Raw genomic sequence first — 16,878 nt, 5'->3', positions numbered from 1 at the left:
TAAGAGGAAGACCAAAAAGAAGGGAATTGCAGTAATCAATGTGGGAAGTGACCAGATTGTGAACAAGAAGGGCAGTGCTGTTGGGTATGAGGAATTAATCTTGTGTAAATGGAAATATGCTGACCGAGTAACATTACTGAAGTGGGCTTGGATACTGTCAAGGATGACACCCAAACTCTACCTGTGGAGACTGGTGTTATCAATATTAACTAAAACCTGTAAAGGTGGATTGGGTGCCAAACAGGAGAACCCTCGGTTTTATCACGGCTTAATTTGAGAAAGTTGGAAGAGATCCAGGATTTATTCTCCTGTAAACAGTCAATAAGGGATTTAGGTGGAAGGGTGGTAGTAGGTTTAAAGGTCCGGTAGAGCTGGGTGTTATCCGCATTGTAATGGAAGTGGATGTTAAATTTACAAAATATGAAACCAAGAGGAAGAAAATAGATTATGAACAGAAGGTGCCCTAGGACAGAACCCTGGGGCACACCAGTAGATAGGAGAGATGGTTGAGATTTGAAGGATTTGAGTTGAATTAATTGAGTATGGCCAGAAAGATTCGATTGTTTCAGACAGCGGGCTGAAGCTGGCTGACGTCATAGAGCCTGTGCAGGCTCCAGAAGGACCGCAACCATTATTATTATTATTATTATACAGGGTTCATGAAGTGCCAACAGTTTACACATCGCTTTACAATATAAAAGGGAGAAAATACAATAAAATACAAGAGAATGCATTAAGATAAAAAAAAAAAAACCTGCCTTTTACAGCTCCTTTAATCCTTAGGGGAAAGAAGCATAAAATGGGACCAAGGAGGGGAGACCAGAGGAAGATCGGGTGGGCACCCTAGGGTCGGTAGTACGAACAAACTTTAGGTATGCGGGCGTGTCTACCTAAGGCTTCATTCACACATGCAGCTAGGGGGCAGTAAAATCATTCAGCTGAGCCACAGTTTTACTGGCAGTTCATACATAAGTAGACAACATACAAGCAGCAAGAGGGATTGCAATGGAGGGAGCAGGTAGTCGGCCAACCCTGAAGTGTTAAATCTCCAGTGGATTGAGAAACCAATGCCATGTTGTGACCGCACGAAAAAGGAAGACCAACGTGGTGGTGCAGATTACTTCTTGTTTCTGAAAACAGAAACTGAAAAATGGGAGTTAAAGATGCTCATGTACCACAACAGAGCAATTGTGTGCTTTACTGGTATTGCTTTCAGATCAGTAGATTCATGTCTGCATGTTGGGGGTATGTCCATAGTAAGCATTTGGGTCATAAGACGTTCCCATACATTTGCCACAGATCCTTCTGATAATGCACTTCTCTGACTACAGAACTGGGGGTGAACCCCTTGCTTTGCTGACACAGGGGGAAGCAACAGGTCCACCGGGGAGATAGAAGCCTAAAACAATACTAAGCTACTTTTCTAGTGGCTGATACTTACCATAGGCTCAATTTACAAAGCTTTAAAGTCTAAGACCACCTTTGGGACCCTTTAGGGTGTATCATGAAACGTAATTGCATTCCCGAACCTCGCACCCTCAAACAGTCCTTCTTGCTTCTCCTCGAAATGTGCTGTCAATTTTTCTTTTTCTTTTTTTTTTTTTTTAAAAAGATGCTTTTATTGAACTTTTTGTGAAAAAACAAAGTAAAGACGTGGCAAATGGTGGTATACATAGTGACTGGTCAGACAAATCTCGTAACAATGCAGAAATTACACTCAATTTTTATGTTTTCCGTGTCTGTGCATGGCTCCACCCACACAGTTGCATCATCAGGGATCAGATCCCTGTGAATGGAGATACTACATGTCTTATCTTCCACAATAGACATCCTCCAGTAATCACGCCGCTTGTGCGCCCCCTGCGGCACATGGCCTGCGCGCTTTGTGATTTTCCAGTCCTTCGGACTCAGCTGAACACAGAACAGGGTAAAGGGCCAATCACAGCTGCCTTTTACCACGTGATCAGCCAATGACAGCTGTTTACGAAAGTTAACAGAAGCCGGTTATCTTTTTTTTTCCCCTTACGATTAGCGTGAGGAGACTAGAAGAAAGCCCAATCTGTGCCCACCAATGCCACTAATATGTGTCAACCAGTGCCACCTATCAGTGTCCACTAGTGCCACATTATCAGGGCCACATTATCAGTGTCCCCTATCAGTGCAGTCTCATCAGTGTCCACCAGGGCTGCCTCATCAGTGCCACTTTTCAGTGCAGCCTCATCAGTGCACATAGTGAAGAAGAAAAATTAACTGTTTGCAAAACTTTATAACCGACCTATGAAAATTTTTTTTTTTTTTTTTTTTTCAAACTTTTTGGTCTTTTTTTTGTTTCTTTAGCAGGAAAAAAAAAAACCAGTGGTGATTAAATACCACTAAACTAAAGCTCTATTTGTGTGAAAAAAAAAGATAATTTTGTTTGGGTACAGCGTTGTGTGACCACGCAGTTGTCATTCAAATTGCAACAGCGCTGAAAGCTGAAAATTGGTCTGGGCAGGAAGGGGGTGAAAGTGCCCAGTAAGCAAGTGGTTAATCATTGATTACTTAACACCCCTATAACAAAAGGTCCTTACCTCTGTGCAGACCAGGGGCTGGTATGTAAACAATGCAGGGGCGATCGACTGATTTGCAGTTGCAATACTTATCAGTCTTTAATGTAAAAATATAATGCACATTTTTTTTTTTTTTTTATTAATGTGGATGAATTTAATGACGTTAGTAAAAGGTGTACTGCGCCTTCAGAAAAGGACAATGGTTTTTATCTTGGCCATGGCACAGTAATTGTCCATTCTCATTAGAGCAGGATCACACGATGTGCTGCGGTCTGGGCATAGCATGATTGTATGTGCAATTTACTGACAGTTTAAGGCGCTCTTAATTATTTTTATTAGGCCATGCATTTTAATAAAAGCCTGAAGTCCTGCATGCTGCATCTTTGATGCACCTTCAGAAAACACTTGGTCTAATAGAAGTTAAAGGGAGTGCGCCTAAAACTGCAGGTTAACTGCACAAACAATCATGCTATGCCCAAAAAAAAAAAAATGATTTTTTTTTTTAGGATATTGATCCTGGTGTGGTTGTCTTTGATTTGATCCTTTTTTCCCATATTCTTTCTCCAGGGGACCCAGACAATATGACAGTAGAGGCTTCTAGAAAATGGATTTGGGCACTGCTTGCTGTAGTACTAATAGCTGCAGCAGTAGCAGCAGCGGCATTTTACATTTGGAAGAAGCATAAAAGGTAAGTAAAATGGGTACTAATAGCCATAGTCCCAGTAAAGGTGCTGAAAAGACACTAGATAAGGAGTAAAGACACTGGAGTTAGATTGTATATATGGACCAGCCAGCAAAAGTAATAATAGAGGATTAAAAGCACTCACAAGAAACATGAAAAGTTATAGCTCATCTGTAGTTGTTGTCTAAGAATGTAGGTCCTCCTGAGCCCATCCTGTGGGACTGCTGTCATCCGTTCCAATTGCTGGGGCAGGGCGATGGTGACGTCACTTCCGCCATGCATTCCACGTTGGTCAGCATGGCATCCAGGGGCTTCTCCAGGTTCCTGAAGCAGCCATCGCCTTGCCCCAGCAATTGGAACGGATGATAACGGTCCTGCAGGACGGGCTCAGGAGGACCTACAGACAACAACTACAGATGAGCTATAACATTTCATGTTTCTTGTGAGTGCTTTTAATCCTTTATTAACCACTTGACGACCGCCTGCCTTAGATATTCTGCGGCAGGCTGGCCCGGCTGCGCGAACCGCCATACCTGTACGGCGATTCGTGGGAGTGCTCCTGGGGGCGCACGCGCCTGCCCCATTAGGAAGCGGGGAGGCTGATCCACGGAACCGGTGGCAGCGATTGCCGTCGGCCACCTGCGATCGCTCCCCGCTGAGAGAGAATGACGGTCTGCTGTTGTAAACACAGCAGACCGTAGTTCTCTCTGGAATGAACACAGAGAGCCTGTGATCCTCCTATTTAGGATCACAGGTCTCTATGTTGATTCCAGAAATACATTCCCCATACAGTTAGAAAACACTCCCCTAGGCTCACGCTTAACCATTTGATCACCCCTGGGTTAACTCCTTCCCTGCCAGTGTCATTAAAAGTGCATATTTTTAGCACTGATTACTGTAGTAATGTCACTGCCCCCCCCCCCCCCCCCAAAAAGTAAACAAATGTCAGTTAGGGGTCCGATCTGTTCGCCACAATGTTGCAGTCCCGCTAAGAATTGCAGATCGCTGCCATTACTAGTAAAAAATAAAATAAGAATGACATCTTTCCCCTAGTTTGTAGACGCGATCATTTTTGTGCAAATCAATCAAAGTATGCTTCTTGGGATTTTTTTTTTACCAAAAATATGTAGCAGAATACAAATTGGCCTAATGGCCTAAAAGGATGACAAAATTAGATTTTTACATTTTTGTTTTTGTTTTTATTTTTTTGGGGAATGTTTTTAATAGCTGAAAGATATATATATATATATATATATATAGATAGATAGATAGATAGATATATAGATATAGATATATATATATATATATATATATATATATATATATATATATATATATATATCATTTTTATTTTGTTTTTCCAAAATTGTAGCTCTTTTTTTGTTTATAGCGCAAAAAATAAAAATCGCACAGGTGATCAAATACCACCAAAAGAAAGCTCTATTTGTGGAAAAAGGACATCAATTTTATTCGGGTACTGCGTTGCACAACCGTGCAATTATCAGTTAAAGTAAAAGTTCGGCAAGCTGCTTGCTGTGGGTGCACTCAACAGGAGGGAGGGGCCAGGAGTGACGAAGAGGGACCCGAGAAGGGGATCCAGGCTGCTCTGTGTAAAACCACTTGACGGAGCAGGTAAGTATCACATTGTTGTTTATTTTGAACTAAAAAAAAACCGAGACTAGTATGGTGACGTGAACAAAGCTCTCCAATCAGTAGGGTTCACACTTCCTGCTGATTGCACAGCTCCAGGTATGACCCTGTGGGGTGCAGTATGACTGCTGCTGTCACATCTTTTGGCAGCCTGCCATCTGGAACTGGGCATTTTATGCTACCGCAGGCAACAATTTATTTGTTCAATGTATTTTATACGAGGCTTTATTCGTCTTCAGTGACCCTACTTTAGTTGCATTAGTTTTAAACATACGTAATTTGTTTTTGTTTTTTCTCCTTTTGCAGGTCCTCTCAAAACGGCGAAGATAAAACGAGCAAAGATGAAAGCCAGCTGGAAAATGCAGAAGAAACTCCAATCAAACGTTTAAGTGAAAAAACAGATGTGAGTTAGTGGCCATTGACCAGAAATCTGTTAGGGGGGAAATGTGGGACCATCACAATGTAGTATACATTTTATACATTTCATTTACTGGCTGTTTTCTTGAACTGCATTCCTGGTAGTTGGACAATAAACAGACAGTAACCTGGGGTTAATTTACTAAAACTGGGGAGAGCAAAACTGGTGCAACTGTGTATAGCAGGTTTTATTGTCAAAGCTTAACCACTTAAGCCCCGGAAGATTTTACCCCCATTCCGACCAGGGGGTATTTTGCGATTCGGCACTGCGTGACTTTAACGGAGAATTGCGCGGTCGTGCGACGCTGTACCTAAACGAATTTGGTTTCCTTTTTTTCCCACAAACAGAGCTTTCTTTTGGCGGTATTTGATCACCTGTGCGATTTTTTGATCACGCGCTATAAACAAAAAAAGAGCGTCCATTTTGCAAAAATAGCAATATTTTTCCCTTTTTTTTTTATATGAAATTCCCCCCAAAAAAAATGTAAAAAATCAAAATTTTTTAAAATTTTCAGCCAATTTGTTTTATCCTACCTATGTTTGGTAAAAAAAATCGCAAAAAGCGTATTTTGATTGGTTTGCGCAAAAGTTATTGCGTTTACTAACTAAGGGAAAGATTTTTGTCATTTTTGTTGTTTTTTTTTTTAACGCGTAATGGCGGCGATCTGCGATTTTTTTTTTTGCGGTACTGCGACATTGCGGCGGACAGATCGGACCCTTGACTGACATTTTTGACACTTTTGGGGTTACCAGTGACATTTCTACAGTAATCAGTGCTATACATATGCACTGTTACTGTAAAAATACACTGGTAGTGAAGGGGTTAACTTTATTTGAGAGGGAGGGGCTGTGTGTGTCCCTAGGGGCGTGATTCTAACTGTGATTGGCTGGGGCTTCAGCTGTATGCAGAGTGATCAACGGATCTACATAGTAGATCCAGATGATCAGCTCTCATACAGCGAGGAGAATGACAGGCAGCTTGTTTACACAAGCTGCCTGACTTTCTCCCTCTCCCCCGCCGATCGCAGAGTGGCCGGCGGACATCGGGTCCGCCGGTCACACGCGCGGGGGGGTCCGTGACCACTCGGGAGCGGGAGCGCGCCTCCGGGGGCGCGCGCTCGCTCCCTAGACCCTCACAAGCTAGTGACGTAGCCCTACGTCACTTTGCCTGTGAGGGGCTGACCGCCGACGTAGATAGTCGTGCGGCGGTCGGCAAGTGGTTAATTGAACAAGCTAAAATTACAATCTGATTGGTTACCATGCACAGCTGCACCAGATTTTGCAGTTTTAGTAAATCGGCCCCCGTCACTTTTTCAAGGATAAATAATTTAGGCCCCTTTCACACGGATGTTCCCATCGGGTCCATCTGACGTTTTTTTCAGGCAGACCCAATCAGAACCTCTGTTCTTCTCTATGGAGTGGCGGGTGTAAACGGACATGTGTCTGTGTAACACCCACCTACATCCAATAGGATCCATCAAAAACAGACGTTCCCCCTTCCACCTATTGGATTGGATGCAGAGTGGGAACAGGGTGGGTGCATTAGATCAGCACAGGGCCAATCAGCACTGTCCACACAGAGGGTCAGGGGTCCTACATCCTGAGAGGACCGTCAGGAGAATGAAAACTCCTCTTACAAGCTTTAACCAGACACTGACAAAAGTCACAATACTGCTCTAGCCAAAAGAAAGCTCTATTTGCGAGGAAAAAAGGACATCAATTTTATTTGGGTACAGCATCGCACGACCGCGCAATCGTCAGTTAAAATAACGCAGTGCCGTATCGCAAAAAAATGGCCTAGTTATTAAGGGGTAAAACCTTTCCGGTCCTTAAGTGGTTAATGTAAAGGGGCACTGTAATATAAAAGGGGGCTGGGATGTGAAGGCGAACTGAGGACACTGATATAAAGGGGGGACTGTGCTGTAAAGGGGGGCTGAGGATAGACTCTGTGAATAGATCATCCCCCCCCCCCCCCCCCCCGGGCCGTGGGAAAATTAGCTGCCATGGTGCCAAAAAGGTTGGGTGCTCTAGACTGTCTAAGACCTGTCCCCAGTGCTAGTACACAAACGGTGTACCTCTCCCATCTCAGGCCTCTGGCTTGGGGCACCTCTGACCCCCAACTGAGACCCTGTCCTCCCAGCTTTTTTCTCTCAGACTTGGGCCTCTGGTTTGGGGCACCTTTGAACCCCGGATGATACCCTGTCTCCTGGCTCCTTTCTCTTAGATTTTGGCCTCTGGTTTGGGACACCTCTGACCCCTGGATGAGACCCTGGCTCCTTTCTCTTAGATTCGGGCCTCTGGTTTGGGGCACCTCTGACCCCTGGGTGAGTCCCTGTCTCCTGGCTCCTTTCTCTTAGATTTGGACCTCTGGTTTGGGGCACCTCTGACCCCTGGATGAGACCCTGGCTCCTTTTTTTTGGATTCGGGCCTCTTGTTTGGGGCACCTCTGACCCCTGGGTGATACCCTGTCTCCTGGCTCCTTTCTCTTAGATTTGGGGCACCTCTGACCCCTGGGTGAGGCCAGCTTTTTGGCCTGTCCCGTCCTGGACAGCCTGGTGCAGACGTACACCTCTTATCTCCCTTACAAACACTGACCTCTCATCCTGATACTGCTAAAGGAACAGCACACACCTGTTCCATCATTGGGCCTGTTTCCTCTCCAACCTGCCCCAGACTGCCTTATCACACAGTGGCATTGCCTCATCCTGCAACAACGCTTACAGAATTGTGTATATATGAAAGGATTGCCATGTGAGCACATGCTATAGAATCAAGAAAAGTAATACCTCAGTAAGGCGATTCATATAGTACATAAGCAAACTAAAAGGTAGAAATGTGATGATGTAAGCCAATAATTTCAATGTAAATGTCTTCTATATGTTTCTTTTAGGAAACCCCTGAAAAAGATTTTGGTGGGAAGAGAACTGAAAATGATGACCTGCTGAACCATGCAAATGGCTACTCTCCAAGGAAACTGCAGTTCGAATGAAAGAATTGGCAGTGAAATGACCGGTATGCTCTTGAATTACATCCAGGTGCAATGCTGATTGCATAGTTGTCAATATATCTATAAGTTGAACAATTGTCCGGATGCTTTCCTGTGATGAAGGTGGCACCTGCTGTGGCAGCTTCTGTGCTACCCCCTGACCGGGATGCATGATGGTGTATTTATATAAATTAGCAGAGCTTTTTGTGTTTTGAAACTCCATGCACATTTATTCCGTGTGAATTCCAGCAAAATCGAATGATGTTGAGCTATTTTCTCTTCAGGTCAGATGTTCTTTATTCATAAGAATAGCATGAATAAAGAAAATACTGCATTATGTGCACTAGATAGAGCTGATGGTCATATGAAAGATGTATTTCTTTCCTATGAAATTTTGTAAAGCTTTTCACATTATAGCTACTGGATGGAGCTGATGATCCGAGGAAAGATTTATTAGGAAGTATGTATTTGATATAACCACTGGCTGACCAGGCCTTTCTCTGACATTTGTTGCCCAATCAGAAAATCAGTATTTTTTGCTAGACAATTACTTAGAACCCTCAAAAATTAATTTTATATATATATATATGTGTGTGTAATATATTTTTTAGCAGAGACCCTAGAGCATAAATCGTGGTTGTTGAATTTGTTTGTCACGTGGTTTTTGCACAGTGGTTTTTTTAAACGCAATTTTTTTGGGAAAAAATACACTTTAATAAAAAAAAAAAAAAAAAACCTAATATATACCCCTTGTTTTTGTATAACATAAAAGAGGATGTTACGCCGAGTCAATAGATACCCAACATGTTATGCTTTAAAATTGTGCATGCTCGTGAATGGTGGCAAATTACAGTACTTAAGAATCTCCATAGGCGACACTTTAAAGTGATTGTAAGTTCTCATTGTTTTTCTTATGAAAATAACAGACATGTTATACTCACCTCTGTGCAGTTGGTTTTGCACAGGGAAGCCCGGATCCTCCTCTTCTCGGCTCCCTCTTCTGTGATCCTGGCCCCTCCCTCCTGTTGAGTGCCCCCACAGCAAACAGCTTGCTATGGGGGCACCTGAGCCAAGTCCCCACTCCCTGTGTCCATTCAGACACGGAGCCCCGACCCGGCCCGCCCCTTTCTCCCCTGATTGGCTATCTGACTTTGACAGCAGCAGCAGCCAATGGTGCCGCTGCTGTGTCTCAGCCAATCAGGAGGGAGAATCTCGGATGGCTGAGACACTCATGGACATCCTTGGACAGAGAGGGACCTCCGATAAGTGTAAGGGGGGGCTGCTGAACACAAAGGCTTTTTATCCTAATGCATAGAATGCTTTAAGATAAAAAAAACCTTCTGCCTTTACAACTCCTTTACAAATTTCTACAGGTTTTCCGTTTAAAGTTACAAAGAAGGTCTAGTGCTAGAATTATTGCTCTCGCTCAGACGTGCACAGTGATACCTCACATGTGTGGTGCAAACACTGTTTACATATGTGGGCGTGACCTACAAATGCGTTCAGTACTGTGCACGAGCATGTGGCGCTTTTTAAGATTTTTTTTTTATTTATATACTGTCCTTTTAAAAAAAAAAAAAAAATGTTTTTGATCACTTTTTGATCACTTTTATTGCTATCGTAAGGAATGTAAACATCCTGTGTGATCATACAGCATGACAGGTCCTCTTTATGGAGAGATCTGGGATCTAAAAGACTCCAAAATCTACCCTTAAGGCCCCTTTCACACTTATGCAACCTAAAAGTCACACAATTTTACAGTGCTTTTGTTGCCCCGATTTTGGCATAATTTTGACTGGACTTGAAGCAATGCCTATGTCTTTGGACCTCAAAACGCATTCAAATCGTCCCAAAGTAGTGCAGGGAGCACTTTGAAGTCGTTGGGACTTGAAGTCATACAGATATGAACGGTACTCATTGGAAATCATGGAATACGACTTGTCATGCGACTTTGCAGTCCAAAATCGCAGGACAAGTTGCACAAGTGTGAAAGGGGCCTAAAAGAAAACAAAAAAAACATGGCCTGAGAACCGGTAGTGATGTCAACATCACTCCGGTTCTCCAAGGGCATAGAGCGGAGTGGTGGCCATCGAGCTATCGCTTATTTCTATGGAAAAATCCCTGAAGATGCCGGATGGTTCCCAGAGCTGACAATCAGTAATGTTAGCCCGGGAAACACCAGAATACAGCGCGTGGGGGGGGGGGGGGGGTTGCTCTCCTGCTGCTTCTAAAAGTGATCTCTCAGAGAATCTGCTGCTGGGATAATGTTTTGGGGAAGCCTACCGCCTTAAAAAAAAAAAGATACCGTGGGGGGGGGGGGGGGTTATGGCATCTAGCTGCACCTATAATCCTGGTATTTAACGTCAAACGAATGACGTATGTTTACAGTAAGGCAGGCGGCAAGTGGCTAGTAATCATCTGGTGTGGAACAAGTTTACAAATGAGGAAAGTCAGTGCAAACAGGATTCCAGGTTTGTGTGTTGAAGCCATTTGCTCTGCATGATGGCCAGACAACAAGCATTTTTACGAAGAAGAGGTCGACCTTTCTCAGGACAGGCTTCCTTTTTAGCTAAAATAGTTGCTTGAGCAAAAGTAAGCAATAGGGTCCTTTCACACCTGTCGTTCCGCCGGCGGAGTCCGTTCTGCTCAGCGGGGATTGATCCACCGATCCCCCGCTGAGCAGGCGGATGACAGTTCCGTCTCCGCTCTGTTTGCGGAGACGCAGCTGTCAGATCCCCGCTGTTCTCTATGGGGGAATCAGATGAGAATGGACCGCCCATCCGTTCTCATCCGATCCTCGAGACGGATGGAAAATAGGGTTTACATTTGTCCGGATTGGACCGGATGGCAGCGGGTGTCAGCGGAGAGGTCTCCACTGACATCCGCTGCCCCATAGGGCTGCATGGAGCATCTAATCAGGTCCGCCTGAAAAACTGACAGGCGGATCTGATGGGACCGTATGTGTGAAAGGGGCCTTAAGGAGAATTTAGTTATTTTATTTCCATTGCTTACTTTGTCATGACTGTTTTGTCACCTGTAGTAGACATTTAGCTGTTGCAAGCCTCATCTTCATTTTCAAGATTTCAAGAAAAAAAAAAAGCTTTGCTGGTTTCCTCAAAAGAAACCTCACTGAAATTCCAGAATCTCAAGGCTAAAGCTATAGTTTAATGTACCATATCTTTATGGTATATGTCTGTCATCCTGTTGCAAGGTGTCAAAATAGCCAGCGTACCCTGTCCAGTATTTGTAGGCGTTTAGTCACATGCAGGGCTAGATTTTTTACACTAGGGCAGTGTTTCTCAACTTCGGTCCTCAGGGCACCCTAACAGGCCAGGTTTGCTGCTCAGTGATTGCAGTATTCTAGTCTGCATCTTCCCAAGGTAATACTTAAAATCTGGCCTGTTAGTGTGTCCTGAGGACCGGCGTTGAGAAACACTGCACTAGGGCACTGTGGCCATAAGGGGCAGCATTTTACCACCCTGGTCTCATAATCCCACACCCTGCTGCTGTTTATAGGCTCATAAAGCCTTATATCTGCTGGCCGGGCATACAGAAAAGTAGCATTCCAAGGAAGCACACTATACTTATTGTGAACATCAAGGACTTATTCACACCTAGTCCTCATAGGGGGAGATTTACTAAAATGGGTGCGCACAGAATTTGGTGCAGCTGTGCATAGTAACCAATCGGCTTCCAGGTTTTAGCCCCCGTTCACGAATTGAAAGGTCAAATTGTAGCCGGTTTCTGGCAACGGCACTGTCTAAATCAGTACGGCGCCTATTTTGCCAAAGTAGTTCCTGCACTACTTTTGGCAACTTCAGGGGTGAATTCAATAAATATCTGTTCATGAACCCGCTTAGATGTCTTTGAAATCACCCCCGAACTCGCAATCTCGCATGATTTCAAACCTGCCTCCAATGTGAATACTAGGGCTTATTGTCAAAGCTAATTGAACAAGCTGAAGTTAGAAGCTTAACGGTTACAGTGCACAGCTGCACCAGATTTTGTGTACACCGTTTAGTAAATCTTCTCCTTAGTGTCATCTGGTTAAGGTTCAGACCTACTTCTTTAACCACCTCATTAGCGTGCTATAGCTGAGAGACTGCTACAACGAGGCTCTCTAGTTCTGGGATGGCGTCCATGGATGTCCTCCCAGAACCACGCCTCTGGTGTACACTCTGTGACTGCTGTGTCCTTAGGACACAGCTTATAACAGTGGTAAAGGGCCCAATCATAGTGGCCCTTTACCATGTGATAAGCTGTGCCCAATCGAAGCTGATCCCATGTAAATAAACTCTGGTTTGTGGCACCTCTGACGCCCAGGTGAGGCGCTGTCTCCTGGCACCTTTCTCCCAGACTCAGGCCTTTGGTTTGGGGAACTTCTGACCCCCCCCCCCCTCCCCCAGTGAGACCCTGTCTTCCGGCTCCTTTCTCTCAGACTCTGGCCTCTGGTTTGGGGCACCTCTGACCCCTCGATGAGACCCTGTGGCCGTAAGGGGGCGCCATTTTACCACCCTGGCTCCACTATCCCACACTCTGCTGCTGTTTATAGGCTCATAGAGCCTAATATCGGCTGGCCAGGCATACAGAAAAGTAGCATTTCAAGGAAGCACACTATACTTATTGTGGACGTTAAGGACTTATTCACACCTAGTGCCTAGTCCTCATAGGGGGAGATTTACTAAAGCGGGAGCACACAGAATTTGGTGCAGCTGTGCATAGTAACCAATTGGCTTCCAGGCTTTAACCCACTGTTCACATCAGGGCGATTGGACATGTCAAATCACATGCCAAATCGCAGCCAACTTTGCAGCACCGCACTGATTTCCAAAAGTAGTTCATGCACTACTTTTGGTGACTTCAGGGGTGATTTCAATAGATATCTGTTCATGAACCCCCACAGATGTTTTTCAAATCGCCCCCAAACTCACAATGAAATGCAGGTTTTAAATCGTGCGAGTTCACATGAACTCGCACAATTTCAAACCCACCTACAATGTGAATAAGTCAAAAGCCTGTCGAGGCCTAATTGAACAGGCTGAAGTTAGAAGCTTAACGGGTTCAGTACACAGCTGCACCAGATTCTGTGTGCACCCGTTTTTGTACATCTCCCCCTTAGTGTCATCCGGTTAGGATTCAGACCTACTTCTTTAACCACCTCATCACAGCACTATACCCAAAACATGGCTACAGCATGGCTCTCTAGTTCTGGGATGGTGTCCATGGATGTCCTCCCAGAACCACACCCCTGGTGTGCACTTTGTGACCGCTGTGTCCTTAGGACTCTGCTGATCACAGCGGTAAAGGGCCAAGCACAGCGGTCCTTTACCAGGTGATCAGCTGTGTCCAATTGCAGCTGATCACATGTAAACAGACTTGCTGGTTAAGAGCCCTTTCACACAGGCTGTCCAATCAGGTCCGCCTTTCAGTTTTTCTGGTGTCGAGCACAGCCAGTGAGTCAATCAGGAGACGGAGGGGGCAGGGCCGAGCCATGACTCCATGTGTGAATGGACACACAGAGCCGCGATTCGGGAGCGTGCCTGGGGGCAGGAGGGAGGAGCCAGGAGCAAGGCATGGGGACCTGAGAAGAGGGGGATCCGGGCTGCTTTGTGAAAAACCATTAGGCCCCTTTCACACTTGTGCTACTTGTCCTGCAACGTGGGACTTCAAAGTCGCCTGACAAGTCATACCCCATGATTTCCAATGAGTACCATTCATATCTGTGCGACCTCAAAGTAGTCCCTGCACTACATTTGGTCTGATTTTGATGCGACCTGAGGTCAATAGACCTCAAGATTACACAGGCATTGCCTGCCATTGCCTTTGACACGACTTGCCAGGCAAGATGCGTCAAAGTCGCACGACTTTCAGGTCGTACAGGTGTTAAAGGGGCCTTACACAGAGCAGATAAGTATAACATGTTTGTTATTAAAAAAAAAAACAAGACTTTATTATCGCTTTAACCACTTCAGCCCCGGAAGGTTTTGTCCCTTTAATGACCAGGCCCTTTTTTGCGATTCGGGACTGCGTTACTTTAACTGACAATTGCACGGTCGTGTGACGCTGTACCCTAATAAAATTAATGCTCTTTTTCCCCACAAATAGAGCTTTCTCTTGGTGGTATTTGATTACCTGTGCGATTTTATTTTTTACGCTATAAACAAAAAAAGAGCGACAATTCTGAAAAAAAAACAATATTTTTCATATTCTGCTATCTAACAGTCCCAATAAAAAAAAATGTAAAAATCTAATTTTTTCATCCATTTTAGGGCCAATTCTGCTACATATTTTTGGTAAAGAAAATCGCAATAAGCGTTTGTGCAAAGGTTATCGTGTCTACAAACTAGGGGAAAGATTTGTAATTTTTATTTATTTATTTTTTTTTTGTTTTACTAGCCATGGCGGCGATCTGCGATTTTTAGCGGGACTGTGACATTGCAGTGGACAGATAGGACCCTTAACTGACATTTTTGACACTTTTGGGGGGACCAGTGACATTACTACAGTAATCAGTGCTAAAAATATACACTGTTACTGTAATAATGTCACTGGCAGGGAAGAGGTTAACCCAGGGGCGATCAAAGGGTTAAGTGTGAGCCTAGGCAGTGTTTTCTAACTGTAGGGGGGAGAGACTTGTGGAATGACCATAGAGACCTGTAATCCTAAATAGGAGGATCACAGGCGCTCTTAAGCCCCGTACACACGTACCGATCGTCGGCGAACGATCGGCCGTCTTTTGTCCCCGGGCTGTCGGTGTCTGTTGAAAAGTGCAAAGACAGCACAAGAATTTTGTCCGCCGACTGCAGAAGTGATGTCATGTAATGGGTAACTTTCCCTGTGTTTTTTCTTTTCTGAGCATGCCCAGTCTTTCAAATCTGCGGTCTGTCGGCCTAATTCTGTACTGACTGGCAAACAATCGGCCGCTCTGGTGTCGGCATACAAAAATTTTAATGCTTGCATGACAGATTCTTGTCGGCAGAATGTGCGCTGACAGCTGTCGGAGGCATCATATTAACAAGCGTACAATCGGCAGATCGTTCGTCGGCCGACGCTTGTCTGCCGACGATCGGTACGTGTGTACGGGCCTTTAGATCATTCCAGAGAGAACAACGGTCTGCTGTGTTTACAACAGCAGACCGTCGTTCTCTCTCCATGGGGCGCGATTGCAGGTGCCCGGCGCAATCGCTGCCACCGGCCCAGTGGATTGGCTTCCCCGCTGCCAGGAGCGCTCCTGTGAACCACCGTACAGGTACGGCGGTTTTCGCAGCCAAGCCAGCCTGCCGTAGTATATTTGCGGCAGGTAGTCGGCAACTGGTTAAGAACGCTGCGGCCCCTCTCCTTCACAACCTCTGATTGCCTGCTTTTTTTTTTTTTTCTTTATTTTATTTGACATAAGCTGTCAGTGGGGGAATCTTTTGTCAGCTAAAAGAACTGAGCCTGAAAGTTTTGGTTTCAGGTATTCGGAGCATTTGCACCAGTACCAATACAATAATTTCATGTGGGTTCAGTGTTGCATGACTGCGCAATTGTCATTCAAAGTGTGAGAGCCCTGAAAGCTGGAAATTGGCCTGGGCAGGTAGGGGGTGAAAGTGCCCAGTAAGCAAATGGTTAATAGGTGATGTTCAGGACATAATTGTTTTTAAAATATATTTTTTTGTTTTGTTTTTAGGTTGTATAATTTGCTGCTGCATAGATATCTGCAATAGCAAAAAAAAAAAGTTTACGACTGAGGGAGAGTTACATGAAGGCATTGGACGGACAACACGCTGCCACATGATGGACAACTACTGCTGCTAACCAACTGCCAGCTGAGCATAGATCACTCTTTACTGAGCTGTAGCGTGACATTCAGCTCCATGTGCCACTTCCTTCTCTGTTCTCCTCCTCTGGGTACTTCTTCCCCTTTCTTGGAAATACTTCCCAGTAATACAATGCCTTGCTACCTGGAACTCTCCTTCTCCACTGCCATCCTCAGTATACTTCAGTTACCCTTCCTTTTCACTTCCTCTTTGCTCTACTCTTTTGGTACCATGCTCTGCAGCCATTCTGTGTGCGTTTTTGTATGTATACATATATATGTGTGTTTGTTCTTATAGATGTTTTTTATATGTAGTTGTATGTGATTGCCATACTCTTAACTAGGAATAGACCGATTATTGGCAAGGCCGATATGCACTTTCCCCGATATATTGGTATCGGCCCCAGGACTGGCCGATATTGCCAATATTTTTGTGACGTCATTCTGCCTTCTTAGGCCGCCTCCCTCGCCTTGGACAGCCTCGTCTGGAGTCGGGACTAGTCTCGCTGGAGTGTATCACAGCCATACACCCACCCACCCACAGCAGCCTGATGCCAGCCACCCACATCCACAGGCACTGTACCAGCCAGCCACAGGCCCTGTACCAGCGAGCCAGCCAGCCACCCACAGGCCTTGTACCTGCCAGCCAGCCACCCACCCACCACAGGGTGCCAGCCAGCCACCCACCCACCACAGGGTGCCAGACATCCAGCCACCCACAGACAGGGTGCCAGATAGCCAGCCAGCCACCCACAGACAGGGTGCCAGACAGCCAGCCGCCCACAGGCCCTGTGCC

At 45.1% G+C, this 16,878-nt stretch overlaps 1 protein-coding gene across 1 annotated transcript in view; it reads left to right on the top strand.

Moving 5' to 3' along the window:
- The window catches only part of LOC309547944 (uncharacterized protein), a 44,700-nt gene extending 28,657 nt beyond the window's left edge, over positions 1-16,043 (top strand). The window contains exons 5-8 of the mRNA XM_082247941.1: positions 3,117-3,237; positions 5,188-5,284; positions 8,189-8,310; positions 15,954-16,043. Of these exons, the coding sequence (XP_082104067.1) occupies positions 3,117-3,237; positions 5,188-5,284; positions 8,189-8,287 (317 nt within the window). The 3' untranslated portion in view covers positions 8,288-8,310; positions 15,954-16,043. The remainder of the gene's footprint in view (positions 1-3,116; positions 3,238-5,187; positions 5,285-8,188; positions 8,311-15,953) is intronic.
- The last annotated feature ends 835 nt before the right edge of the window (positions 16,044-16,878 follow it).

This window comes from Pelophylax lessonae, assembly GCF_965119305.1.
Source record: "Pelophylax lessonae genome assembly, chromosome: 2".
In the NCBI taxonomy this organism is placed as follows: domain Eukaryota; kingdom Metazoa; phylum Chordata; class Amphibia; order Anura; family Ranidae; genus Pelophylax; species Pelophylax lessonae.
This window is presented reverse-complemented; position numbering and strand designations above follow the sequence as displayed.